The sequence below is a fragment of the Vipera berus genome (genome assembly GCF_964194415.1).
Source record: "Vipera berus genome assembly, chromosome: 1".
Classification (NCBI taxonomy): Eukaryota; Metazoa; Chordata; class Lepidosauria; order Squamata; family Viperidae; genus Vipera; species Vipera berus.
This window is the reverse complement of record NC_138202.1, coordinates 98,515,782-98,542,994: the sequence shown is the minus strand read 5'-3', so window position 1 is coordinate 98,542,994 and position 27,213 is coordinate 98,515,782. Positions and strand designations below refer to the sequence as shown.

The 27,213-nt window shown below is 43.4% G+C and overlaps 1 protein-coding gene across 1 annotated transcript in view; it reads left to right on the top strand.

Annotated features, from left to right (window-relative positions):
• Positions 1-27,010, top strand: part of LOC308669090 (F-actin-monooxygenase MICAL2-like) — a gene marked incomplete at its 5' end in the record, with an annotated part of 54,193 nt that extends 27,183 nt beyond the window's left edge. Inside the window, 6 exons of the mRNA XM_081329580.1 lie at positions 1,804-1,901; positions 12,699-12,791; positions 14,302-14,395; positions 23,412-23,511; positions 24,962-25,051; positions 26,111-27,010. Of these exons, the coding sequence (XP_081185706.1) occupies positions 1,804-1,901; positions 12,699-12,791; positions 14,302-14,395; positions 23,412-23,511; positions 24,962-25,031 (455 nt within the window). The 3' untranslated portion in view covers positions 25,032-25,051; positions 26,111-27,010. The remainder of the gene's footprint in view (positions 1-1,803; positions 1,902-12,698; positions 12,792-14,301; positions 14,396-23,411; positions 23,512-24,961; positions 25,052-26,110) is intronic.
• Between the last annotated feature and the right edge of the window lie 203 nt (positions 27,011-27,213).

Here is a 27,213-nt window from a genome sequence, read left to right as displayed (position 1 = left end):
ACGTCTGCCAAATTTATTACTACAAAAAACAAACAAGACTCGAACCAAGATTCAGGAGCTTTGAAACACTATCTGAGCGGTTGCTTTCAGCAAACCAGCCCTCCCCAAACATTCCCTTTATAAAGAGTTCAGGGCGTGGCCTCTCTCTGCCTCCTTCCGAGAAGCCCCACAGCCTTCCTCTGTTTACTCCTACTTGACTGCCTCCTGCATCGGGCATCCTTGAACAGGGCCAGCTGTGGGTCATCTTCATCCACACTGTCAGGCTCACACAGCTGGGTCTCCATGGTGACCAAGTGGGAGGGGCCTGCCTGAGGGCTATCATCAGCAAGATCTTCAACCCCCTCAGCAAGGTCTTCAACACCCCCCTCCTCCTCTGATTCGTCTGACCCAACTGCCGAACCCACAGGCTGACCCTGAATCACAACAGTAAGCCATAGGAATACAAAATATATTCTGCTACTATTTGGATAACTTATTCTTAAAGATTTCTGATTCAGGGTCCTATTTAATATAACCTGTTACACAGGACTTTGCTCTCCTTCTCAGTTGTTGTCTGGTATGTTTTTGTGTGAATTACCAAGGCATTTTCTCTTGCTATAGCTCCTGGCCCTAATGATAGGTACTGCTCTTTTATGCTCTTTTTGGCTTAAAAGGCATAGTAGCAGAATAACCTGTTGAGAGTAGGGCACTGAAAACCTTCCTGGATCATAATCTTCAATTGTGTGGCTAAACCCTCCCAAACGGTGTTTTGTCCCTCCAAAGCACAGCGACATCTCTGCATGCCTTTACAACATGCATTTCTGCCATCACTTATAGCATATTCACAGTTACTCATCTGATATTACTGTGAAGCAAGAAGCCCTCAATCATCTTAAACAATGTGTCCTTCTCACTCCTGCCCTGAACATAAGTGAATACAGGTGTTAATCATTAATCTTGCAGAAAATTAAGTGCAGCAGCAGATGTTCCTTACGCTTCTGTTGTTTAATTTAACAGGAGGAGGGGTTATATGAATTAGACAAGTAAATTGTTAGAGAGCAGATTCAGTTTCTGTTAAAACATAATGCTGATGACCTGGGTAATAAGTAGAGTTAGGGCATAATATTGAAATCAACTTGGTATGCAAGTTATTCCCAGAAATCTTCCTTTCTTTCCCATTGAGCTTTCTGCAGAGTTGCAATGCGTGTGCTTACAAACAGCACCTATTATTTAATATCTGTTGTGAGAGATTGGGAGACTGAAAGTACAAGTGACATTTATTTAGATCCCATTAATGAAATATTTATGCTGCAGAAGGCTGAGTGATAAAGCCTCCATCAAGACATCCATTTGCTTCTGATTATATTTGTGACTTCTTTAAAAATATGACCAGACATTCTGACGCCAGCTATTTTACACTGAGCAGATGTCACAGAAGAAAAATGGGTGCCAGATGCTATAAGCCACATAAGAGCAATTTGTTTAAGAGCTGGCTCAGTCTTGGTGCATTTATTTATGCCACACGGCAAGATAACGTGGCTAACTTGTGATATGCATTTTAATAACAGGCCTAATTTTTTAATATAGGGTGAGCTATTGTTGCACATAAAATTTGATATACTCATATTGTGAGGATGAGAACAGGATTGCCAGGCAGTGAAGGCCTTGAACAGTAGCCAAAATTTAATTAATGTAATCAGATTTACGAACTGTTGTTCGGGTCTAGCTTTGAGAAGCTATGAGCAGGTGCAGCGTAAGCGGTTGCACTCGGATCCTAGGAAAAGAATAAAGACTGTGTCATTGAGACTTTTGATTCTCTTTCAGGATCTGAAGGTCTAACTGCCAGGAAACAAGCAACAATTGGCTATTGCTCATCCTCTTCTGATGGTGAATGGGAATGTAAGCCTTCACCACAACTCTTGGTAAGTCACTAAAGGGCTTTTCCCCCTAGACATTTGCTGTTTTCACTTGATTATGAAAATGATCAACATTTAATGCAACCACCTATTTGTCTGTTTAATAGCATGTTAAGGAATCTTAAGAGGGAAAGGGGATAATAGTTTAACCAGTCTCCCACAGAGGTAGCATGAATGACCAGCTATTTTTCTAGAGGACTCCTTAAGATAACAGATAACAGAATAACAGAGTTGGAAGAGACCTTGGAGGTCTTCTAGTCCATCCCCCTGCCCTATACCGTTTCAGACAAATAAGTTTCGGTCACAGAGAAAGACTAAGACTGGCTAAATAGAGTCAATTAAGTGCAATAATAAAATAATAAATAAATTTAAATGATTAAATATGCAATAATAGTCTGTGATTTCAATTTCTTTGTAGCAGAGCTTATTTGGTGGACCTAAATCTTAAAAGTAACATTCCCTGGAATACAATTTGAGTCTAGGGAACTATAAGGATGCATCCATGTAGTTTTCTAGGCAGCAGTATAGGCCGTGGCTTGCCATGGGTCTTCTTCCAGGATGCATTTTAAATTTCTTTACCTAGTTCACACAACCCTGGGGTTTCTTCTTGGAGGTCTTCCATCTAAGTCCTAACCAGCTCCAACCTTGCTTAATGTATTTTGAAAGCCAAAGTCAATTGGTAATCATCTACTATGTATAGAAACGGTATTAAGCAACAAGTTGTAGCTACTTGGAAAATATTTATTTACTGAAGACTTTTTTCATGCAATCTTGACAATTATAAAAAAGCAGTGGGAACTTTCACTTTCTTACCCTACAAACCTATGAATAGTCCAATATGAAGGTCAGCAAATTTTTCTTTTCCAGTGGCACACCAAACATTTAAGGGGAATTAATGTCTATATTGGCTGGGGATGGGGAAGGCAGAGATAATGCAGAGTAAATAAGGTAGTGTGTCTCATGTGGACAAAGCCAAGTTTTTTTTGTCCCTTTCCAGAGTTTTGGCAGGAAACAGTCCCATCAATTTCAGCTCCAAAGAGTTCTAAAAAGATAGGACAAGAGGCTGTTGCCAATGCTGTCCTAATATTACAGGTTGGCATTACCTTATATGGTGCTAAGCCTCAGTCCCAGTACTGGCCATGCTGCTGGGGAGTGCTGAAAACTGCAATCTGCGAAGTCAAAAGTTTTTGTGTGAATCCCAAAGCTCCCTTCACATTGCACACCCTTTCTCATGCTGGACACAGGAAAAATGCAAGCTAGAATAAGGACAAAGGGAAGGGGAACAGTAAAAGAAGAACATCAAGTACATGTTCAAGGCTTGGGCATTAATATTCTGTTATATAAAATTATATTAAACAGGAATAGTCTGCCTTCCGTACACTCTGTTTGTGTGTGTGGGTGAGAGAGAGAGGGAGGAAGGGAGACGGCGTATGTATGTATGTATATACTTTCATTTCAGGGATGGTATATATTTATAAATACGAGAACGTGTGGCCTGCCTGCTGCTAAAGCTTTCTTACTATTTCTTGGAAGAATCTGGCTGGCTACTGCTTTTTGTCAACGTTTTTCATTTATCAAATATTTATGCCCAGCCCTTTTTACCTCCAGTTCTACCTACTTTTTCTCCAGGCTCTGCCAGTTATTTGAACTTGGCTTTTCAGCATACTGCACATGACTGAATATGGCACTTAGCCACCAAAAATACAGTTCACCCTTGTGGATTCTCCTTGTGGGTTGCTTTGAATGGCTGTAGGAAGTCTCTCTTTTTATTTAACTTAAATCAAAATAATTCCTGATAATCTGAACACAACACCTAATTTTGCAAAAGTATGAATTTACTGGTGAACTGCTGAGTCATACAAATTTAATAAATAAAGAAAAAGCTCAAGCCAGCAGAAAAATGAAGAGAACATGGTAAAGAAGATTATGTGAATATACAAGAGATAAAGCAGGCAACAGATGGGATGCTATGGGATATTGAAAAGAGAAAGGTACAAAAAAGAAAATAAGTTAATATAATTATAAAAGAAAACATTGTATTAAACATAGTAATGTTAGTCAGTAAAATAAATGTACTGCCAGAGGGGAAGTGAAGTTATCTATTTATTTATTTTTAAATAAATCTAAAGATTCAGTAAAGACTCAAGCAACTGGAGGAATTAAAAAACAGTACATTACAGTGATATTTTTTTAAAAAAAAAAGTCCGGAGACATGTAGGTACCTCAGGGAAAGAAAAAAAAGGTATTTCTTTTTTATTTGTTCTAGGTTTTGAACCAGTGATCTTATGTTTGCAAGGCAAGTGTAATGACCACCACATCATTGATGCACTACTTATAAAAGGTTGAGCTAGAAGACATTAGAGATCAATGTCAGAAAGGAAAATTTAAACTAGCACATATGCCTGTACACGTACCTTGAAGCTTTGCCTTTTTATATATGCATCTAAGTTAGGGTTGTGTTAAATTATTTATGTATTATGTTTTTGTGTGTATGTGTAGAAGAGGGGTCCCCAACTCCTGGGCCGTGGCCCATTAGGAACCAGCCGCACAAGCAGTGTCGCCCACTGCATGCCAAGTTTCATTTGTGCATGCAGGGGATTAGATTGCGCACGTGAAACCATAACCTCCCCCCACTGCCGGTGGCGGCGGTCTGTGCAGCCAGAAAGACTGGGGAAGGCTGATGGAGAAAGAAAATGAGAAACCAAGCACCATTTTAGTATAGTGATTAAAGGCACCAGACTAGAAACTGCCTTACAGTCTCAAAAGGCAGAATAGGAGTGCAATCAATATAACAGTAATAATAATAAGACAGAAGTTGGACACAAAATACCTGGCTGATCTTGTTTTGTTTCAGAAGCTGAGGATGGCCTGATGAATATTGAAATGAGAAACTAAGTACCAGGGTTGTAGGTTAGACTGGGAAGTTGAAAAAAACACACTGAAAATCATTTCCTTAATGTTGCCGAGAAGACAGCAAGATTGTCTCTATGAGGTTCCCAGGAACTGAGCTTGGTTCAAAGAAGACTTTATGTTATTTCACTACAGTCATAAGAACATCTATTTCAGCAACCGTCTCTCACCATTATCTGTCACAGTTGTCCATTAAGTCTCTGGAGCCTGCAATCCATCCATCTTCCACTGATTAAGCTTGTATGAAATTGGGGCAATTATTACACCATTTTACATAGGTTACCAAGGTTTTCTCTTGAGGTCAAGTTGAATCCCTTTTTTGTTTTTAATATGATTTGAACCTCTCCTTTTAAAATGCATCTATCTAAGGTTTTCCTCCTTCTCTCTAGAATATGAGTAGCAACCAAGTCTGAAATAATTTTCTGGCTTGCTCTGTCTCTCTGATAGTACAAAATCTCAGCCGTTTCAGTCATTTGTGACTGCTGTCCAGGCATCAGCTGTTTCACTAGTAGAACGCCATGAAAGACGAGCTCTTGAAGTTAGCCAAAGGCGGCTGTTGTTGTTGTTGTTGTTGTTGTTGTTGTTGTTGTTGTTGTTGTTGTTGTTCTTCTTCTTCTTCTTCTTCTTCTTCTTCTTCTTCTTCTTCTTCTTCTTCTTCTTCTTCTTCTTCTTCTTCTTCTTCTCCTCCTTCTCCTCCTCCTCCTCCTCCTCCTCACTTCTCCTTCTTGAGAGCAGATTCCACTTGCTCATTCCCTGCATCACCTCACAGATTCTACCGCTTTTGGCTAACTCTGAAGAAAGGAAGTGGGTGGTAGTAGAAAACAATTTGTATGGTGGATTTTCAGGGCAGAGTACAGGCTTTGCCAGAAATTGCTGCTTAGGGGAACAGCATGAAGGAGAAGCTAACTTTAGCTACATCAAGGAGGGCTGTCCCTCTGAGAAAACTCTGAGGCTGTGTTTCTCTGTGTGGATATGTGTCAGGTATTTACACACAAGTGCTGTCTTTCTCCTTTCTCCTATGGTTATGGGCTGTGAGAGGGTACTTCCAGGCGTTTTCTAAATGTTGCGAATGTTTTGAAGTCATTCCAGCTTGGATGAGAGCAGAATTTGAGGCATTAGGCTGCTTTAAGTCACACTGCATCATTGTAATAAATAAGCTTGGTATATGGTTTTTGCCCTTGCCATAGCTTTTTCTCTATGTTAATGTGGAAAATTAAATCTTTCCTGGGAACAGCATTGGTGGCCTCCAACTTTAGATAAACGCTGGTTAGAAATGAAGAATGACCAGGGGTAGAAAACACCTGAGGGCCAGAGGACATAGACTGCCGCAGGTCATCACCTGGTTTCTGTGGATTTAGCTCTATCTCTTATTGGTGATAATTGTTGTTAAGTGAAGTTCACAATGATACTTCACTTATTCATGATTTTATTGTGAATGAAGCAAATGATATGTGGCACGTATTACTGAAACCTGGATTGTGTGGGCTTGACGCAGCTTTGTCCATCTGTATTTTCAGTGTGGCCTTAGCCCAGCAATGGGACTGTGAGGATGCATTCTCAGCGATCAATAAGAAATACCAACTCATTTGCCAAAAAGCCTTTTCTAATTTGGCTGGTGTTAGATCAAGACGAGGGATATTATTTGGTTGCCTGATGTTCTCCTTGGCTGAGGAAGCTAAGCTGGTCTTTGATGCAAAGTTATAGAACTCTAGGATGAATTTTTTTTCTTCAGACTGGGTCAGCTGCATATTAAGGGTATTAAGACTATCCAATTGGCCAAGACAGATCACTACCTGGAGAATGTAGTCTCATTGCCTCAGTTGCTCCATAGGGTTTGCCTGGGAGGATTTTCCAGAAGCTAAAACTATGTTTCTGTACTGGAAAATAGAACAGACTGTTGACACAATCTTACCATTTTTGGTGCTGTAGAGTCCATGCTTTTTCCTTGTTTTCTGGGGAATTCCAGGCAATGAAGCATGGCAGCAAACTACTACAGCAAAAGGAGTGTTAGACCCACTTGTAGTTGACACGCAGTATAATCTTTTAGAAAATACAATCATGCCTTTTGTAGGTCATGAAGGTTACAAAGAAGGTTTACTTACTCCATTGCATCTCAAGCAGTTGCCTATTAGAATGCTTTAGGCTGCTCTAACCAACTCAGTCTGCATAAGGTGTTTTAAGGATAAAATTCTTTACTATCCAACTTGAATGCTATAGATAATGCTGAGCTATTTGGCACAATTTGGTCTAAAAATATGGATCTGCTTTCAATTGTTAAGGCTTGGGGATATGGCAAGATGGTTACAGCTCTCTAGCCCATTACATGTTCTCTTGCTCCCTACCCCAGTGTGGTTTACTTATATTATAAAAGGGGAATGATTAAGTGGAACATCCATTCCTGAAGAAAAAGAAGATAACTAAATACAGACAGCTTTCATCAGATACAGTCATGTTACAAAAACCCATTTACAGGCAAGGTGCTTGAAAAGATATTGCCTGTAAAACTGCTGACATTCTTGGAAGAATCCTATTAACACAGTCCTTTTCAGTCTGGCTTCCAGCCTGATTTGGGAACAAACTCAGCTATGGTCACCCTGTTAAATGACCTCCTGCAGAAAAGACAAAGGGAATATGTTTCACAGCTTAATGAGATGCTAGCAGGGAGTTAAATAGAACTGCTATAAATCAATTATCTTACTAGCCATGCCAATGGTAAAACGATAGATCAGTCCACAGTCTTTCACTGGTATTATAAGGATGCAGAATTTGAGTTGGCTGTCCACTGTGAGAATTCAAAGGGGTGAGATGTAGAATGTGGTCAAACCCATAGGATCTAAGTGTCAAGGGAACAGGTGATAGATTCTTAGCACCAAGAATGGGATACCACCAAATGTTCAAGCAGGACATAATACTGCTGAGCAGTTTTAAATGCACTAGTCCCCTATATTCCTCACCAGATACAGTTGAAGGTCTGCAGCTTTTGTTTTGTTAGGTTTTGAGCCTGCAAATCCTCAACTTAATGGTTGTTAGGTGCAAAGGATCAGGACCATACGTTAAGTTGCAGCATAGAAACTTTATTCAAATCTATACTCAAGAATCCAATCAACTAATGGCAGCATTAAATTGGCGCTAGATAAGGGTAACAAAATTCAAGAGGAGCGATGTGGATAATTTGTGGCAATATAAGGACTCTAAGCTCTAAGGCAGGGGTCTTCAAACTCGGCCCTTTTATGACTCGTGGACTTCAACTCCCAGAATTCCTCAGCCAGGCATGCTGGCTGAGGAATTCTGGGAGTTGAAGTCCACGAGTCATAAAAGGGCCGAGTTTGAAGACCTCTGCTCTAAGGACTCATTTAACTCCGCCCTCTCCACCCAGCTCTGCCTTCTCTTCTCTTGTGTGGGTTTCCTTGAGAGGCACCAAGTAGAAGGAAAGATGATGGAAGCATCGTGGCCAAATATCATCCCCTCTCCTACCCCCCCATGACCTACTTTGACCGCCATTTTAGATTGGATGAGCCAATCTTTTAGAGAGGGACTTGGTTATGGGAACATTGAGGAAGAAGAACAAGGAAACAGAAAAGTTGGAAAGAAGATGGAAGAAACTGAAAGCTGAAGCCTTAAAGATGATAGGCAGAGCAGGAAAATGGTGGTGATAGGGAAAGCAGCTGTGGAGAGAGGTGAACAGGAGATTGTTAGTGGTAGCAGAATAAGAACCCCAGAGTGCTGGCTGGAAATTAAGCCCAGTATCCTGGCAATTACACTGTAGATCAGGGGTGTCAAACTGCCGGCTTCATAATACCGAAGCCACGGCCACCCCATTGCCGGCAATGCAAAAAGAGTTGTGATACATCGCAACACATTACATGACGTGGTGAGTTTGACACCCATGCTGTAGATGTAAACACCAGCAGGAAACCAAGCCCTCAGCGTCAGCAATTACTCCAAGCAACTTAGAGCACAGGCACTAAATTTCATAGTGGCAAGGACAGGCCCAGAGCACTGGCATGCCAGCTGACAAAGATTATAACAAACCCTTGAGCACTAGCTGCACTGCAAAAGGTGAAACAGTGTGACAGCTATTCCAAGAAGACCTAGAGCAGGGATCTTCAAACTTGGCCCTTTTATGACTTGTGGACTTCAGCTCCCAAAATTCCTCAGCCAGCATGTCTGGCTGAGGAATTCTGGGAGTTGAAGTCCACAAGTCATAAAAGGGCCAAGTTTGAAGACCCCTGACCTAGAGTGACAACACTAGACAAGAGCCTGTGAAATACCATACTCTCAGTGCCAATGAGAGGTCCCAGTGCCAGGCTATACACAAATAGCTGGGAGAAAGATTTAAAATAAGAAATAAGACACCCAATAAAACAATAAAGGAAAAGGAAAATGGATTACACTGCATGACATAACCTGCAGGATAAAACAGTGTTGACGTAGAAAATAGAATTATAGAAGATAAATTAAAAGGGTAGAAGATTGTGTAAAAACAAATGAGGCTGGAACCTGATTTGAATTTAAAAGCATTATTTGGTAAATATTTGTGTAATAAAAAGACTTGGTTCCAGGAATTCTCAAATGCTACCTGAATCTGACATTGTTCCCAAACTGAACCCACAACACAGTTCTTTCACAAGGCCAGATCTAGCTTTCTAGCTGTGGTCTTCTAGGTACTCAAAGACTGGGTGGGTTTGCTTTTAATTCCAGGTTTAAATCCTCAGCATCGGAATCAAGCACTGTGTGTGGGGCTTGCTATCATCAAAATTCAAAGATGCTATTTGGCCTGCTCCTTTTCTGAGGAAATTGAGGTGTTTGGCTGAGCCCTGAAAGTATGCTTCATTGATGCCCTTTGATATCCCCATATACTATGTCATGTATTGAATGATGAGAACACAGTAGATTGACTCCTATGTGTACGAACAGTACCAGAATAGTGTTGGGTGACCATATTTCTTCTGTGGTTGCTAGAAGACATTACTTTGCCTCCAGTAGTATTTATGAAGCTGCTGAGGATAGTCAGACATGGAAGAGGAAGAAGAAAGAAAAAGAAAGGAAGAAGGAATCAGAACAGGCATATTGGAAGGAGAAGGAGAAGGAGAAGGAGAAGGAGAAGGAGAAGGAGGAGAAGGAGAAGGAGGAGAAGAAGAAGAAGAAGAAGAAGAAGAAGAAGAAGAAGAAGAAGAAGAAGAAGAAGAAGAAGAAGAAGAAGAAGAAGAAGAACATCATCATCATCATCATCATCATCATCATCATCTTATCCTGGTCAAATGGATGCTTGGGTGACCATGCAAAATCTCAGAGCAACTGTACCAACACCCTTTTAGTGGTTGCAGATCTTTTACAGTATCAAGGAGCAGATGAGGAGAGACACTTTGAACAAAGCCCCTTACAGAATGATCTCTATAGACCAGGGATGTCAAACTGCTGGCCCACGGGCTGGATGCCTCATGGCAAAACTGCGCCCACCCCACTGCCGGCAATGGAAAAAAGTCACAATACGTCACAACACATCACGTGATGTTGAAAGTTTCACACCCCTGCTATAGACCAACTATTAGAACAGGATAAGTTTTATGTTTTTCTTGTAAGTAATTTAATATTTGCATTTGTATACCGCCCTTTCCCTGAGGACTCAGGGCGGTTTACAGGGAATTAAAATCAAAACATACAAAAGTTAAAACCAATTTAAAAAGCATTAAATTCACCCTGTACATTAAAACCCCAGTTAAAATTTTCCCCTCAGCCTGGGCCCGAGAGCTCAAAGAGCCAGGTCTTCAGGCCCCGGCGGAATGATCGGAGGTCGGGAGCAGTCCTCAGCTCTACTGGCAGCTGGTTCCAGAGGGCAGGCGCTCCCACTGAGAAGGCCCTATCCCTGGGTGTCACCCGCCGGCAATCTCTCACCGGCGGAACCCTGAGCAGACCCTCCCTGTGGGAGCGCACTGGGCGAAGGGCGTTTGATGCCGGCAGCAGGTGTTCCCTCAAATAACCCGGACCCAGGCCATATAGGGCTTTATAGGTGATAACCAGCACCTTGAATTTCACCCGGAGGGCAACCGGAAGCCAATGCAGCTCGCGGAGTAGAGGTGTTACATGGGAGTATCGGGAAACCCCCATTACAACTCGCGCGGCCGCATTCTGCACCAGTTGAAGCCTCCGAGTGGTCTTCAAGGGCAGCCCCATGTAGAGAGCGTTACAGTAGTCCAAACGGGAGGTCACAAGCGCATGAGTGACTGTGCGTAGGGCGTCTCGGTCCAGATAGGGACGCAACTGGCGCACCAGGCGAACCTGTGCAAAAGCCCCCCTGGTCACGGCTCCTATGTGATCTTCAAAATTGAGCCGTGAATCCAGGAGGACGCCCAAGTTGCGAGCCCTATCAACGGGGGGTAACACCTCACCCCCCATCATTAGAGGTGGAATAACTTGGTTAACCCGAGACGCCGATATGCACAGCCACTCAGTCTTGGCGGGATTGAGACGAAGCCTGTTTCTCCCCATCCAGACCTGGACCGCCTCCAGGCACCGGGACATCACGGAGAGGGCATCACTGGGTTGGTTCGGGGTGGAAAGAAAAAGTTGGGTATCATCAGCATACTGGTGATACCCCACCCCAAAACCACGAATGATCTCGCCCAGCGGCTTCATGTAGATGTTGAACAGGAGGGGCGAGAGAACCGACCCCTGAGGGACTCCACAAATGAGAGACCTCGGGGCGGATCTCTGCCCTCCTGTCAACACCGACTGCGAGCGGCCCTGGAGGTAGGAGGAGAACCACCGTAAGACGGTGCCTCCCACTCCCAACCCCCTGAGACGCCGCAGCAGGATACCATGGTCGATGGTATCGAAAGCCGCTGAGAGATCTAATAGGACCAGGACAGAGGAGCAACCCCTGTCCCTAGCCCTCCAGAGATCATTCACCAGCGCGACCAATGCCGTCTCCGTGCTGTGTCCGGGCCTGAAGCCCGATTGGTACGGGTCCAGATAATCAGTTTCCTCCAGGAACAGAGGGAGCTGATGCGCCACCACACTCTCAACAACCTTCGCCAGGAAGCGAAGGTTGGAGACTGGACGATAGTTGTTTAAAACAGCCGGGTCCAAAGCAGGCTTCTTGAGGAGGGGTCTCACCACCGCCTCCTTCAAGGCGGCAGGGAAGACACCCTCCTTCAAAGAAGCAGTTATCACTGCATGGAACCAGCCTCGTGTTCCCTCCCGAGCCGCATAAGCTAGCCAGGAGGGGCACGGATCCAACAAACAGGTGGTGGAGCTCAGTCTCCCCATGATCCTGTCCACATCATCAGGGGAAACAGGGTCGAACTCAGTCCAGATAACGTGCTCAAGACCGCCTGATTCCTCCACATCAGACTCTGCCCAGTCAGAGTCCAAGCCGGTCCGGATCTGAGCGAGTAGCTAGCATTTTATTGTATTTTTATTCTTCTAGTGTGTAATCAGAACAGGATAAGTAATAAACAACACATCTACATTGAAATTTTTAATATTAAATCTGCCTGCATTTTGTATGAAGGCACTCTATTTTTTCTTTTCATGGTAGAGTATATGATTTAATATTTTGCAACAGTAGTAAGTTAAGGAAGATTTGAATGTAATGCCAGATTCCCTAATGTTTACTTTAGAACCACCAGGATTATTAGCTTGGTTTTATAGATGTGCTGTTTTATCTTAACTGACAGAAGATTACCATTTCCATTATCGACAGAAAATGTTAATACCCAACTAAAGACTGTGGTAAGGCCCTTATTGATCAGAAAAAATGGCTCAGATTGTGCCCAGCAAACAGAGTCAAAGGCTACTTAACATTCACATTAAAAGGAAAGTCTATGAAAATCTGTGGCTAAGTGCAACGTATTGATTTCCTTTGGTATGTGTTATTGTTTATTTTTGCAGGTTAAAAGTACTCTTAGAAGAAATAAAAAGTTGGCAAAAGAAACAAAGCAACTGGTTAAACAAGAGGAACTAAAAAGACTTCACAAAGCACAGGTAATTAATTTCTTACTCTACATGTAATGTGTTCAACAGTAAAAATGTGGCCAGTTTGGATGCCATTGTCTTCTGCCATATTATTGGGAAAGTGCAAAAATATTCCTTTTCATTAGTGCTTACATCCTTATGGAGATGGCTCAGTGGAGCCATATGTTCCTTCACTGTTCTCTTTACAAGCTATCCGATTTGATTTTTATTTATCCTATCCTGAAGACATTTCCTGGTTGGGAACATGACCTCTCTTTGTCATTTCTTCTGACTGTTCCATGTTTAGATTTATTTGATTTTTATCCCACCTTTATTATTGCTTATAAATACCTCAAGGTGGAAAAGATACCTAATATTCCTTCCTCCTCCTCTTTTCCTCACAACAATCGTATGAGGTGAGTTGGGCTAAGAGAGAATGGCTGGCCCAAAGTCACCCAGTTTTTCATGCCCGAGGATTAGAACTCACAGTCTCTTTGTTCCTAGGCTAGCACCTTAACCACTAAATCAAACTGGCATTCCAGGTTTCCCAGTTCTCTAACTCGATGCACTATCCACCTTTCCATGGGTCTCAAAATTTCATATTAATTTCCTTTCTTGTTAGTTTTATATGTTTTCAATTTTACCTATGTTATTTTTTTTTCTTGGACTGATGGCTTTATGTCCATCAATTCATTTTACTGACAAATTTTGTGGACCTCTGAAACTCTGCAACCAGACTCTTTTTTTATAAGCGTGTGCTATTATTGTGGGTAATCTTAGTGTTTTTTCGGATGGAATAGGTTTTAGCAATTATCACAGTTGCATGACTGCTAAAGCACAATTAGGCAGTTTTGTTGGTACTATTGTGGTTCCTGACAATACTTGACACCAGAAATATATATCTGTACTTGTCTGTGTTTAAATATATTTTTTGGGATAGGGACATAGAAAAACACCCAAAGGGATATGTTACGTACAGTATGCTGAAAGACCTACATTTAGTTCCCAGTATCTCCATGTAACAGTTAGGAAAATAGCAGTATCATTATAATGAGTCACTGTCTAATTGAATAGAGAGCCATGAAGTAGATACAGGTGGTCCTCAACTTACAACGGTTCATTTAGTGACTGTTCAAAGTTACAACAGGACTGAAAAAGGTGACTTATGACCGTTTTTCACACTTACGACCACTGCAGCATCCCCACAGTCACATGATCAAAATCCAGATCATATTTCTGACAGTTGCAGTGTCTGGGGTCATGTGATCACTTTTTGTGACCTTCTGACAAGCAAAGTCAATGGGGAAGTCAGATTCACTTAACAACTGTAGCTTTGCTTACTAACTTAACAACTGTAATGGTTCACTTAACAACTGTAGCAAGTAAGCTTGTAAAATGGGGCAAAAGTCACTTAACCAACATCTCACTAAGCAACGGAAATTTGGGGGGTCAGTTGTGGTCATAAGTCGAGGACTTTCTCTATATCAAAGTAGCATCTTTGAAGATTTCATTTCTTAGATTTATTTATTCATTTGTCCAGGCTATCCAACGGTTATTGGAAGAAGTGGAAGAGCAACAGAGAGCTCTTGAGGTGTATGGCGTACAGCTGGAGAGGGAACTACGAGGGGAAGCAGGTAAGAATGGCAGAAAATCTGAGATCTGAAGAACATGCCAGCCCTCCTGAAGCTGTTTGAGAAGTTGTAAGAAAATTCAGTTGCATTTAACTTTTTAATCCTCCGAAAATAGATTGGAATAGAATGGGATACAGGAAACTTTTAGGCTTGTGGGCATTTTTTTTAATTGAAAAGTTTTTCAATACATTTTATCTTTAACAACCCCTCCCCCCCACCCCCTACCCAACCCTTCCTAGCCCTCCCCCCTCCCCTTCCCCCCTCCCCATCCCCGACTTCCCAGAGCTAAATACAAGGTATAAAAATAAAAGCAATCATAAACAACCATATGCTAACAACAATAAACTATTAAGTCTATCGCACTCTAGCTCATATAAAATGACTACAAGCAATACTATTATCACATCAAAACTTATGCAAATGCTAAATGAAACTTTTTGGTCCCATATTTGTTCTAGATGTAATCAATCCACTTTTTCCACTCCATAATATAACGTTGTTGCAAATGATCTTTCAAATAAGCCGATATCTTTGCCATTTCCACCAGGTCAGAAACTTTTAAAGTCCATTTTTCTATAGTCGGCAGTTCCTCCTTCTTCCAATATTGACCTACTAAAAGTCTTGCTGCCGTAATTAAATTCAACATCAACTTAGTGTCCACAACAGTAGTATCCGTAATTATGCCCAATAAAAACAATTGCGGACAAAACTTTATCCTTTGCTTAAATATCTTCTGCATATTCCACCAGATTTTAATCCAAAAAGCTTTAACCTTTTTACAGGTCCACCAGATATGGAAATACGTTGCATCTTCGCCACCACATCTCCAACATTTAGGTTGATAGTTCGGATACATACCGTATATACTTGAGTATAAGCCGAATTTTTCAGTCCACTTTTTTGGGCTGAAAACTCCACTTCGGCTTATACTCCAGTCAACAAAAAAAAGAACTGTCCCTTCGTTCGGAACAGGCTGCTGAGAGAAGGGAGGGCTGGGCTCCGCACGGGCCGTGGGTCCGGAGTTCGCCCGCCGAACAGCTGATGGGCGCGGGCGTGGCCGGGCTGTCTCCGGAGCCGGGTTCCACTGGCGTTCAGCGTTCGCCCGCCAAACAGCTGATGGGCGCGGGCGTGGCCGGGCTGTCTCCGGAGCCGGGAGGGTTCCACCGGCTGGGCTCCCCACGGCTGCCTCAGCAGTTGGCGCAGCCGCGGGTCCGGCGGGCGTGGCCGGGCTGTCCCCAGAGCTGGGCGGGATCCACCGGCATTGGGTGTTCGCCCGCCGAACAGCTGACGGGCGCGGGCGTGGCCGGGCTGTCCCCGGAGCCGGGCGGGATCCACCGGCATTGGGTGTTCGCCCGCCGAACAGCTGACGGGCGCGGGCGTGGCCGGGCTGTCCCCGGAGCCGGGCGGGATCCACCGGCATTGGGTGTTCGCCCGCCGAACAGCTGACGGGCGCGGGCGTGGCCGGGCTGTCCCCGGAGCCGGGCAGGATCCACCGGCATTGGGTGTTCGCCCGCCGAACAGCTGACGGGTGCGGGCGTGGCCGGGCTGTCCCCGGAGCCGGGCGGGATCCACCGGCATTGGGTGTTCGCCCGCCGAACAGCTGACGGGTGCGGGCGTGGCCGGGCTGTCCCCGGAGCCGGGCGGGATCCACCGGCATTGGGTGTTCGCCCGCCGAACAGCTGATGGGCGCGGGCGTGGCCGGGCTGTCCCCAGAGGTAAACTTCGTGACCCACCCAGCCCATGCATAAAACAGAAATGAAAAGTCTTAAAAAAGTTTTGCGCGGTTAAATAAACAGCATTTGCATATTGTTTCTCCACGGAGCACCGACAAAATTCGCTCGAATGAAGGAACGTGGGGAGCTAAAGAATCGGGCTATAGGGAATGTCTGGCATGACGGGCAACCCTGGGAAACACGAGGACTGTAGTGCAGTGGCGTAGCGTGGGGGGTGCAGGGGGGGCCGGCCGCACCGGGCGCAACATCTGGGGGGGCACGACCGGCGGGCTAGGGCAAGGCTGCTCGCGAGCGAGGGGTATCTGTGCCTGCGCCAACACAGAAACGCTTCTCTCTCCGGGTGGGGGAAGGCTCGGCGGCTCCCTGGGTCTATATACGCCTCTGTATGCGCACGCCGCCTCGCGCTCCCGCGAACGAGAAAGAAAGAACGGCAGCGTCTATGAGCCTCGCCAGCGGCGGCGTTCCTCGGTGTGGGCGTGCCTGCATCTTTGGGTGTGAGGCTTTCGGAGAGGCTGCCTTTGGCTCCTGGTACTTGCAGCCGGTTTAAAAGAAATGAATTCTCACCCGCTTTCACAGACTTGTTCTTTTACACCGGCTGCAAGTACCAGGAGCCAAAGGCAGCCTCTCCGAAAGCCTCACACCCAAAGACGCAGGCACGCCCACACCGAGGAACGCTGCAGCTGGCGAGGCTCGCAACATCTGGGGGGGCGCGACCGGTGGGCTAGGGCAAGGCTGCTCGCGAGCGAGGGGTATCTGTGCCTGCGCCGACACAGAAATGCTTCTCTCTCCGGGTGGGGGAAGGCTCGGCGGCTCCCTCTGTATGCGCACGCCGCCTCGCGCTCCCGCGAACGAGAAAGAAAGAACGGCAGCGGCGGCGCCCCCGGAGAAGCCTACCCCGAGGCTGCGGCCGATTTTTCCTTCTCCAGGCCTCTGCCGCCCGTTTCTGTCTGACACACACACACACACGCACGCACGAGGGGGAGAAACAACGCTCTGGGCGGCAGAGGCCTGGAGAAGGAAAAATCAGATTACCCCTTCCACACGTAAAACTTCCAGTTTAATTACAAAGGAAGAAGAGAGAAACTTAGATCAACAGCTCACCTTCATTTCCTCTAGGTCGCAAGGGGAAAAATAAAAATCAAAGATCCTTGGAAGTAATGGTTGGAAAAGTTTGCAAGTCTTTGGGAAAGTTCAAGAAGTGAAAGGAATACCCTCCTCTTGAAAGACCAGATAAGGCAGACAGGGAGATGAAGAGTTCAACCGAGTTTCCTCTTTTGTTCAGGCATCTGCACCCGCTGCTTTTAAACTCGCCGGGCGCTGCAACGGCACCCGTTTTCCCCGGCGAGTTTTCCCTACCTGGCCCCTGCAGAATCGCGGCGGCGCCCCCGGAGAAGCCTACCCCGAGGCTGCGGCCGATTTTTCCTTCTCCAGGCCTCTGCCGCCCAGAGCGTTGTTTCTCCCCCTCGTGCGTGCGTGGGATGAGGCGAGAAACCAACAGCCTGCGTCCGTCTCTCTTTATGTATATTTCTGTATATATCTTATCTCGGGATCTAGACCTTTCGAAGGAGAAGGGGCGGCTGGAGTTCGTGAGTTGCTGTGGGACCCAAGGGTTGGGGGAAGAGAGATGGGAGGGAAAAGGGGAGAAACCTGCCGCTGGCTAGTTCTTTGTCTGATCGGGGAGCCTGAACAAAAGAGGAAACTCGGTTGAACTCTTCATCTCCCTGTCTGCCTTATCTGGCTTTTTGAAACGCACCACCGGCTGCTCCGTCCAGAAGCCCAGATTCGGGAGGGCTGCTTGGCTTCCACTTGAGCCCATCTATGTCCGCGAGCCCCCCCCCCACTACCCCTAGACCTCCGCCGCCGCCGGAGGCTGGATCCGCGCTCCGCAGCGGCAGGGCGTGGATCCAGCCGGCGGCAGAGGCTTGTGGAGCACGGATCCAGCCTCCGCCGGCATGCAGGCAAATCCTGCTAAAGGGCTTTCCCCCCCCCCCACTGGATCCGCGCTCCGCAAGCCTCTGCCGGCGGCAGGGCGCGGATCCAGCCGCCGGCGACAGAGGCCTGCCTGCTTCTTTCCGCCGCGGAACGAAGCAGCCTGCCTGCTTCTTTCCGCCGCGGAACGAAGCAGCCTGCCTGCTTCTTTCCGCCGCGGAACGAAGCAGCCTGCCTGCTTCTTTCCGCAGCGGAACGAAGCAGCCTGCCTCCCCAAACCTCCCCAAAAGAAGCAGGCAGGCAAGGCACGGAGATCCGGAGACCTGCCGATGTTTGGGGAGGTTTGGGGAGGTGCCCAAACCTCCCCAATCATCAGCAGGTCTCCGGATCTCCGTGCCTTGCCTGCCTGCTTCTTTCCGCAGCGGAAAGAAGCAGGCAGGCAAGGCACGGAGATCCGGAGACCTGCCGACGTTTGGGGAGGTTTGGGGAGGTGCCCAAACCTCCCCAAACGTCAGCAGGTCTCCGGATCTCCTCCCCAAACCTCCCCAATCATCAGCAGGTCTCCGGATCTCCGTGCCTTGCCTGCCTGCTTCTTTCCGCAGCGGAAAGAAGCAGGCAGGCAAGGCACGGAGATCCGGAGACCTGCTGACGTTTGGGGAGGTGCGCGCGCACCTCCCCAAATCTCCCCAAACTTCGGCAGGTCTCCGGACGGCGGCGGCTTGGGAGAGGTGCGCGCGATCCTGGAAGCACCGAAGCCTCGGCCGCGCGCAAGTCCTCGGTAAGCTCCGGGCGGTCACTTGCTTCGCGTCTCCTGAGGGAAGGGGGGGCGACTGGAGCGGGCGTGTTTCCTCGCCTGCTGGGCGCCGCGATTTGCCCGGGGAACGCGCGGGCCCCGAATGGCAGCGTGGAGCAAGGAAGCGGACAGCCAGGGCTTCCCCGAGAGCCGCGGCCACACAGGGTATTCCTGTGTATTCAGGCTTGCAAAATGGCGGATCGAGCCTCTGCTGGCGGCGGAGGCTTGCAGAACGGCGGATCGGCTTATACTCGAGTCACGAACTTTTTCCAGTTTTGGGGGGTGAAAATGGGGGTCTCGGCTTATACTCGAGTCGGCTTATACTCAAGTATATACGGTACTTGCAAGCTTTTTAGGATCTAAATGCCACCTATAAAACATTTTGTAAAAGTTCTCTCTTAAATTTTGAGCTTGCGTAAATTTTGCGTTCCTCACCCAGATCTTTTCCCAAGTGTCCATTGTGATAACTTCTTGAATATTCTGAGCCCACTTTATCATATCAAGGGTCCAGCACATATCAAACGGATATATCTTGCATTGATAGAAATTGACTCAGAAACAGAACTGGTTAAAGATTGTATGATAAAGTGGGCATTTTTGATTATGTGAGAACTTTCCCCCTTGGTATCATATGATGATTGTTGGGGACAGCAAGGCTAATCTTGAGAAGTACAGGACAATGTTCAACCACCTAATAGAAGTGAACAGCTGGAGAAGAGGGCAGTTTAGTTAGTGTTTGAGAGGCCACAAGAAAATTCCAGCTCGTAGGCTAGACTGGGGAACTGAAAGAAAATGGCAATTACCTTCTATATAGTTGCCCAGATATCCACACAGATATGTCCAGGAAGTCATCCAGAATCAAGCTCAATTATCAGCATGTTTATTTAGCGATAAATATAAAGCTGCCCAGAGTCACCTTATAAGTGAGATGGGTGGCACAAATACTATTAAATAAACAAACAAGCAAACTTGTGAATCCCAGTATTCCCCACCACCACCACCAAATGAAGGAAGGAAAGCAGGTCATTATTTAAACCCATTGAAACAAACAAGATACTGGAAAGGAAAAGGATTTTTTTGGTCTCATCTCAGAATAGTGTTACTAAAGATTAATAGAGGAGATTTACAGTTTACCTGGTTCAGAAGTGACTGTAAATTTGTATTCTTATGGGCTATCTTAGCATATCTCACGTAACTACATATTTCTACCAGAAGAGGCAAAATTTAAAAGAGGGTAGAATTTTAGCACTTTACACTTGTGATCAATTAATCAATTCAATTTATTGTAGTCAAAAAACAGTACGTTATATTTGTGTAACAAAAAGAATAAGAGAAAGATGGAGGAACTCTTCTCTTTTCCATTCAGTCACTCTCTCCCTCCCTCTTTCACTTTTGTTACTTTCACATCCTCCCTTTCTAAGAAGACACTTTTCTCTTCAGTGACACCAACACTGCATTATAGAAAGACTGGGAAGAGGAGGGGGTGAGGAGGAAGAGAGGCTCTGAGTAGGCACTGGAGACTGTTTGCTTAGTGCAGGGATCTCCAAATTTGAAAGCTTTAAGACTTGTGGACTTCAACTCCCAGAATTCCCCAGCCAGAATGGCTGGCTGGGGAATTCTGGGAATTGAAGTCCACAATTTTAAAAGTTGCCAAGGTTGGAGACCCCTGACTTAGCGGACAATGCAGAATGAGGTGCAGTGCCTGGAGGTATCCTGGTGTCTTTGGACATCACTGTGGGCACCAGCACATCTAAAACATAAGTAATTTGAAGATGCCATAGGTAGGGCTGAATATGTTTTCTAGCATATGTATGATAGCATACTGGTCTTCATTGCACAGCAATGGTACTCTTTTTTTTAAGCTGGAAGAGCAAAGTTATTTAATTGCTCCAAAGTATGCCAAATTATTTTTCAGCCCACAACAGGTGGTACCTTTTAAAAACCATCATGCATTTTGTCTTGTGAGAGACTTTAGATTTGCCTTGTGCTCAGCATAAATTTCTTGCTGTGAGCTGGCCTCATTCTATGCTTCCCCCCCCCCAAGAAGGCTGGTTGCTTGCTCCAAGTACCATTTTGGAGATGGAATAGTGCTGATTTTTCCAGCTCATACACAACCTTGGCAATTACACATGGGAGGGTGCTTGATCATCTCCATTCTCTCTGATCTGGAATCTCACTTCTCCATCTGTGCTAACTCAGTGGTAGTAACAGTTTCTTATAAAAGGGGCACAAAGGAAACAGACCATAGCAAATGATACTGATACGAGGACACTGATATTAAAAAAAAATCTCCCACAAGAGTCTTTATCAAAAGCATCTCTCTCTAACAAAAAGCAAAAGAAGGCTTCTCATATGGATGTAACAAAGGGGTGAAGCTGCCCCAAAGTGTTAAAAACTGAATATTTGTGGCATTCAACAATGTACAGACTTTTAGTTAGATCTGCTAAGTTGTTATGCCATTATTTACTTGGCATGACTTGGGAGATGGAAGACTTCTGCTCCATTCGCTGTTGTTAGTAATTTAATTCCTTTTATTAAGGTAGGTTTTTTCTGTTCTCTATAGATTGATCGATAGAAGCTGGTGTTCTTAAAAAGGGAGTGATTATTTCTCATTTGTCAACCTTGCATGTAGATTTGGCAAACAACCTTCGGAAAATTATTAATTTGGGGAAGTTGCTTATAACTATGTTTATGTTTTTAATGTATGGTTACTGCTCTTACAGTTCCATTCATTCAGCCTTTAGAAATATAGTACTTTATTGCTTAATAAATAACCAGGTCTTATTAGATTAAGCTGTATTTAGGCAGGGCTGTGCTTATGGAGTTCAAGTGATTTAATAGGTGTTATTACGGTAATTAGAAAATCATCACAGTTAAGCAATATTATTGAGCTGCAAAGGTTCTTAATAACCAAATTTAGAGACAGGCCTGCAAACAGTAGTCTTCCATGACATTAATGCAACTCCCCTCTAATAATTGTGTGAGAGTGAAATGAAAGGCTCTTTTGTTAGAGGGAATTACTCATTAGCTACTGGACTGAATAAGACTGTATGGGGCTGAAATAAAGTGCTCTAAAGGCGCTGAGTAAAATGTGTCTAAGAGGAACACAACTGGAGCAACAACCACGTATGCATTAGAAAAACCTCAAATAATCTTAGCCATATGAATAGCATTAATTAGTTATTACTGGGCCATAGACAAGGTTAATTGTGATCAGTCTTTCCTCTTTTTCTTTTCAAGTTCAGAGCATCTTCTGGAGCAGCCTCACATTTAAGCACTGATTTTAATTCTGTAGAGCTTAATTTTAGTACAGCTAGAACATCAGCTGAATTCTGAAATCACTGTTTCCCTAAAGCTTTTCTATACAGGTTCATATTCCACCACTAGCAATGGGACATCAAAAGAGAAATACCGTACTGGTTATTTCGCTTTACTGTGTTTCCCATCTCTACTTTGTGTGAGTGCTACTGAAAGTACATATTTTTCTAGTGTGGTATACCAGTGCAAGGTTGTATTTTGGCTGTAAGGTACATCTCAAATTGGAAGTGTCCCAGACTGAGGTGGGCCCTGTGACAAACCATTGCAATTTAGAACAATGCAAGGTCTGGTTGTGTGAACAACTAAGCACGTGTAACATGTTCCAGAGAAAGAGATAAATCTTTGAAATACAGATGTTGGAAACAAACAGTAGAAATACCCTCTGCCTTCATGCTACACTTCAGAGTTTCTCGAAAATCTGATTTGAAAAGTCTTGGAAACTGTTTGATGAAAAAACATTTTAAATAAGTGAGAGTATGGGCTTATATACTGTATATGCTTGCTGAACATGAATATACAATATTATCCTCAACTTGTCTCTGCCTTACAGCCCTCCCCCCACGCCACCCCCGTTTCACTCCAAAAGTAACAGCTTTTGCCTTTGCAGCACAAGGTATGCTAGGTGGTCAGTCTTTGTCAAACTGTTTCTCCTGTCACACATGGCAGAAAAAATGGGAAATACCTGCAGACAAGAACAGTGATGCCATTTGTCTAATTTCTTAAGAGTTTCTCCCATACTTGGGAGAGATCAATGCTTTTCTTACCATTGGTGGCAGGAGAAGTGAAGGGAGAGGAGGAGGAGACCAGCTCCGTTGGCGTCAGTTCTCCAATCCCATAGAGACATGGTCACAACTGGTCCTAAAGAAGACATTCTTCACTAGAGCTTTCAATTCTCCCTCTTTTCCGGTGCAGACAAGACCTCTATTCTGCTTCATTGCTGGAAATGAGATTAGCCCCTTGTTAAGCCAGCAATGTTTTCTGCTGGCTCCCATGCTGGATAACAGCACTTGCATGCTGCTACTGTATGTGGAACAACCCTGTGAGGTCAAAAATGGAATTTAACTTTTTTATAATATGTCTTCTAGCTTCTAGTTCAGCAAACTTTTGGATGTAATATTTGAAAATGCTTAGAAAATGCCACTGGAGTATTTTGGAAGAAGACATTTCCAACTACTTATTTATATTTGATGCAATTTTTGGGATGGGGGAAAAACTAATTCTGACATTTTTCAAATTTCTTGAACAGATTCAAGCACACAAGATGAATCTGAATTGTTACATGAATGGTTTGAACTAGTACTGGAAAAGAACAGATTAATGCGCTATGAAGCTGAGCTCTTGATCATGTAAGTCAGAATTGGCAGTTTGCATCAATGGTGAGAATATATGCACTGTATGTATGTATTTATGGATGTCAGAAGATTTTCTCTTTCCATCATGCACATGTTCCTTACTGAACTAAACTGCTGTGTTACCCCTTGCATATGTATTTTTATTTTGGTTTGAAGTTAGATGGTTATTCCTTTTTATGCTATCCTTACTGAAAGGCTTTGATGGAATATCTTCTAAGGATACTTTCATGCTGATTTGAAATCAAAGGAAGGAAGGAAGGAAGGAAGGAAGGAAAAGAGAAGGGAAGGGAAGGGAAGGGAAGGCAGGGATTTTACATTTTTTTACCTTTGAATTGAGATAAAACAACCATAGTCAATCCTAATTTTAAACCATTTGTACATTTTAATGTTATGATATATTCATTCATGAGCTGTACAATATATTTCCTGCTTTGTTTCCTGATACTACCATATTTTTCCTTTAATATCTAATTTCTTATTATATCTGTTGCATTTATAAGACCATTCAGCCCTAATAATGTGGGTGGCATACAACAAATTTGTGAACAATCATCCTAAAAAAGAAAGACCTACATCATTAAAACACTCCAATGTATAAAATAGTGACCCAAACTTAATAATTAAACAACTAAAAGACTCCACTCATCTGGACCCCAATATCTGGCTAAAAAACTAGGTTTCAGTGGCTTTTCTCAAGGCAAGGAGAACAAGGGCTGTCATATACAGACCGTCCTTGGTTTATGATCACAGCTGGGATCAGAATTTCTACTGATAAGCAAGGGGTGGTGGTGGTGGTGGTGAAGTGAGTCATGCCTGGTTTTCCGACCTTGGTTTTTAAGCAAATCACTGTGTTCTTAATGTGACCAGTAAGCAAATATGGCTTCCCTTGTTGACCTTGCTCAGTAGAAGCTTGCCGGGAAGGTTGAAAATTGCAATCACATGGCCCCAGGATGCTGGTTGCCAAGTGGCTGAATTTTGATCACAAGACCATGGGTGTGCTGCAACAATTGTAAGTGTGAGGACCACTAGTAAAAAACTTTTCCAGTGCCATTGTAACTTTGAATGGTTGCTAAACAAAGAGTTGTAAGTTGAGGACTACTTATATCAGAGGGAAGAATCTTTCCAGAGGACATTATCCCATGCCTCAAAAACTAGTTTTTTGATAGCATTTTGTGTGTGTGTGTGTGTGTGTGTGTGTGTGTGTGTGTGTGTGACTTCTATGCTCACCAAGAAAAGCATGTTTCAATCTTATTGGAGACAGTGTTTTCAAAATTGGCCAAGTTAATGGGTGTGTGGGTTGAAAATGATGATAGAAATGTAAATAAACTTGAACACATTTTATTGCATTGCTGGGGAAAAAATAAGGATCTTGATCAACTTTGTGTAGAATGATAAAAGTTATCAAAGGAACAATCCTCTTATTGGGACATTTTTTTTGTTCCAGGGCCAAAGATATAGAACTGGAAGATCATCAGAATGACTGGAGGAGGACTGAGACAGAAAGTAACTGCTGATGATAAAGTAGAGGTTTAAGGTATTGGTATAAGGTTTATTTAGTACACAAAATCAATATATGTCACCTGAAAATATGTACAGTTAGTGCTCATTTTCAAAACACATTGAAACTGGTAACTCTATCGCCAAGCAACAGTTGTAAGGGGCGAAAAATCACTCCATACTTACTAGTTTTTTCATTTCCAGCTGTGGTTGTTAAGTGAATTACCATGGGTAATTAAGTGCAACATTACATTACTGTGACTTGCAACTTCCTGTCAGATTCCCCATTGACTTTACTTGTGGGAAAGTCTGAAAGTCTCAGATGACAATTGTATGACTGTGGGATGCTGTAACTGTCATAAATACGTGCTGGTTGCCAAGCACTTGAATTGTGATCGTGTGACCATGGGATTTGAGGATTGGTTATAAGTTTCCTTGTTCAGTGCTGTCATCACTCTGAATAGTAACTGAATGAATGGCCAATAAGTGAGGACATTACTACAAGCAAACTTGTATGACTGCTGGCAATATGGAATTTGCTGAACTGACCTGTTATAATTCCTTTACATAGTACGAATGGATTATTTTGACATTTTAAGCTGGCCAAAGTCACCCTCTGGTAAGATAGGCGGCAAACAAATTTCATAAAATAAAATAAATATTATTTAATGTTTCTTATGTGGTCAAGAATGAATGTAGTAATATGAAAGTGAGAAATTGGTATGAACAAAGTTGAGATGTTTCTGTTGGAACCTATGAGCTGACTCTTGAAGGAAATGTATAAAGGCAGCTTCTTGTATATTGCTCATTTAGCAAGTTTGTGTATAAACCTGATTGGACAGCATCCCTGATAGGGTAGAAAAGTCAACACGTACAGCAATACAGATGGGCAACCTGTTCACAAATGCTTGATGAGCATTTATATATACCATGTCTGATAGTATTCATGGACATAACAGCACAATAAGTAGACAGAACTGGTCCCGATTCAGGCTTCCCCACTTTTGTCACACTAACACCAAATATAATAAATCCAGTATGCTATTTAATGCAATAGAAAAATGGTATTAACTTTTAATTTTTGTATTCTTAACAGGGCCTAATTGATGAGTAAGGAACATGAGAAAAGAAACAGAAGAATGCTAACAGTATTTTCTGGAAGGAACAGGAAATTTCAATAAGCCAAAGAACTATATTTTGATAAGTTTATACTGCTTGACAAATATAAATACAGAAGGATGCATTCAGTCCTCAGAAAGCAATTGTCCTTCCAGTGTAGTAAACACCATTAAAGTATTATTACAATGTATGCTGTCCAGTCACTTGTGGAGATGGGGGTGGGGCTTATAGAAATCAAATAAATTGGGATCGAAATCTTATTGCACAGTGCAACTGTAGGAAAAAGGAATAATGTTCCAATTGGTAATGTAAAAATAGCATTGGCCATTGTGGAAATAGAATGACTGAATTTTAATAGGGCCTTATCTAATACAGTTCCATTGAGGAAATACTAGAATGGTCTTTGTGTTCTACTTCCTGGATTTTTAATTCTGAGAATATTTGAGAGTTACAAAACTGCAACACTGTTTTAGTTTTCCTTAAAAGTACGGTCCTTAGATCCATGTTTCTCATTTGTAAACATATCTTGTTGATGAATGATGAAAAGGCTATCAGTGACTGAAATATGTACTACTACATACCACTTAGCATTTTACATTAATTCTTGAGTTGGAGGATGGTATCCTTGTGATTAGAATGTCATTGTAACTATGAACAGTTACAATTAATTAGAAATTATACTCTATATGTATATTGTAAATAAATAACAGTGTGCTGTTGAGCAAATGCAAGTTATAAGATGTGTTTGCAAATTAAGATACTATACATATTAATCTTTAAAACTATGGTAAATATTTGTACTTTGTATATTGTAATTTAATATATAAGCATTTATTCTGAGCAAGATGTAGAAATTAAGTAGGCTATTTGTACTGAAACAAACAATAAAAATGGGTTTACTCTAAATATTATTTTTGTAGTTTGTTGTTTAAAACTTTCGTGACAGGTGTAGGACAACACAGTAGTTGTTTCTGAACATCTCCAAATAGAAATATTTTTTTAAAAACTGTTTATGTAAAATATGCAGGGAGGAACAGTTCAGGAAGAACCATGAATTAAGATACATCTGGGAAAATGCTA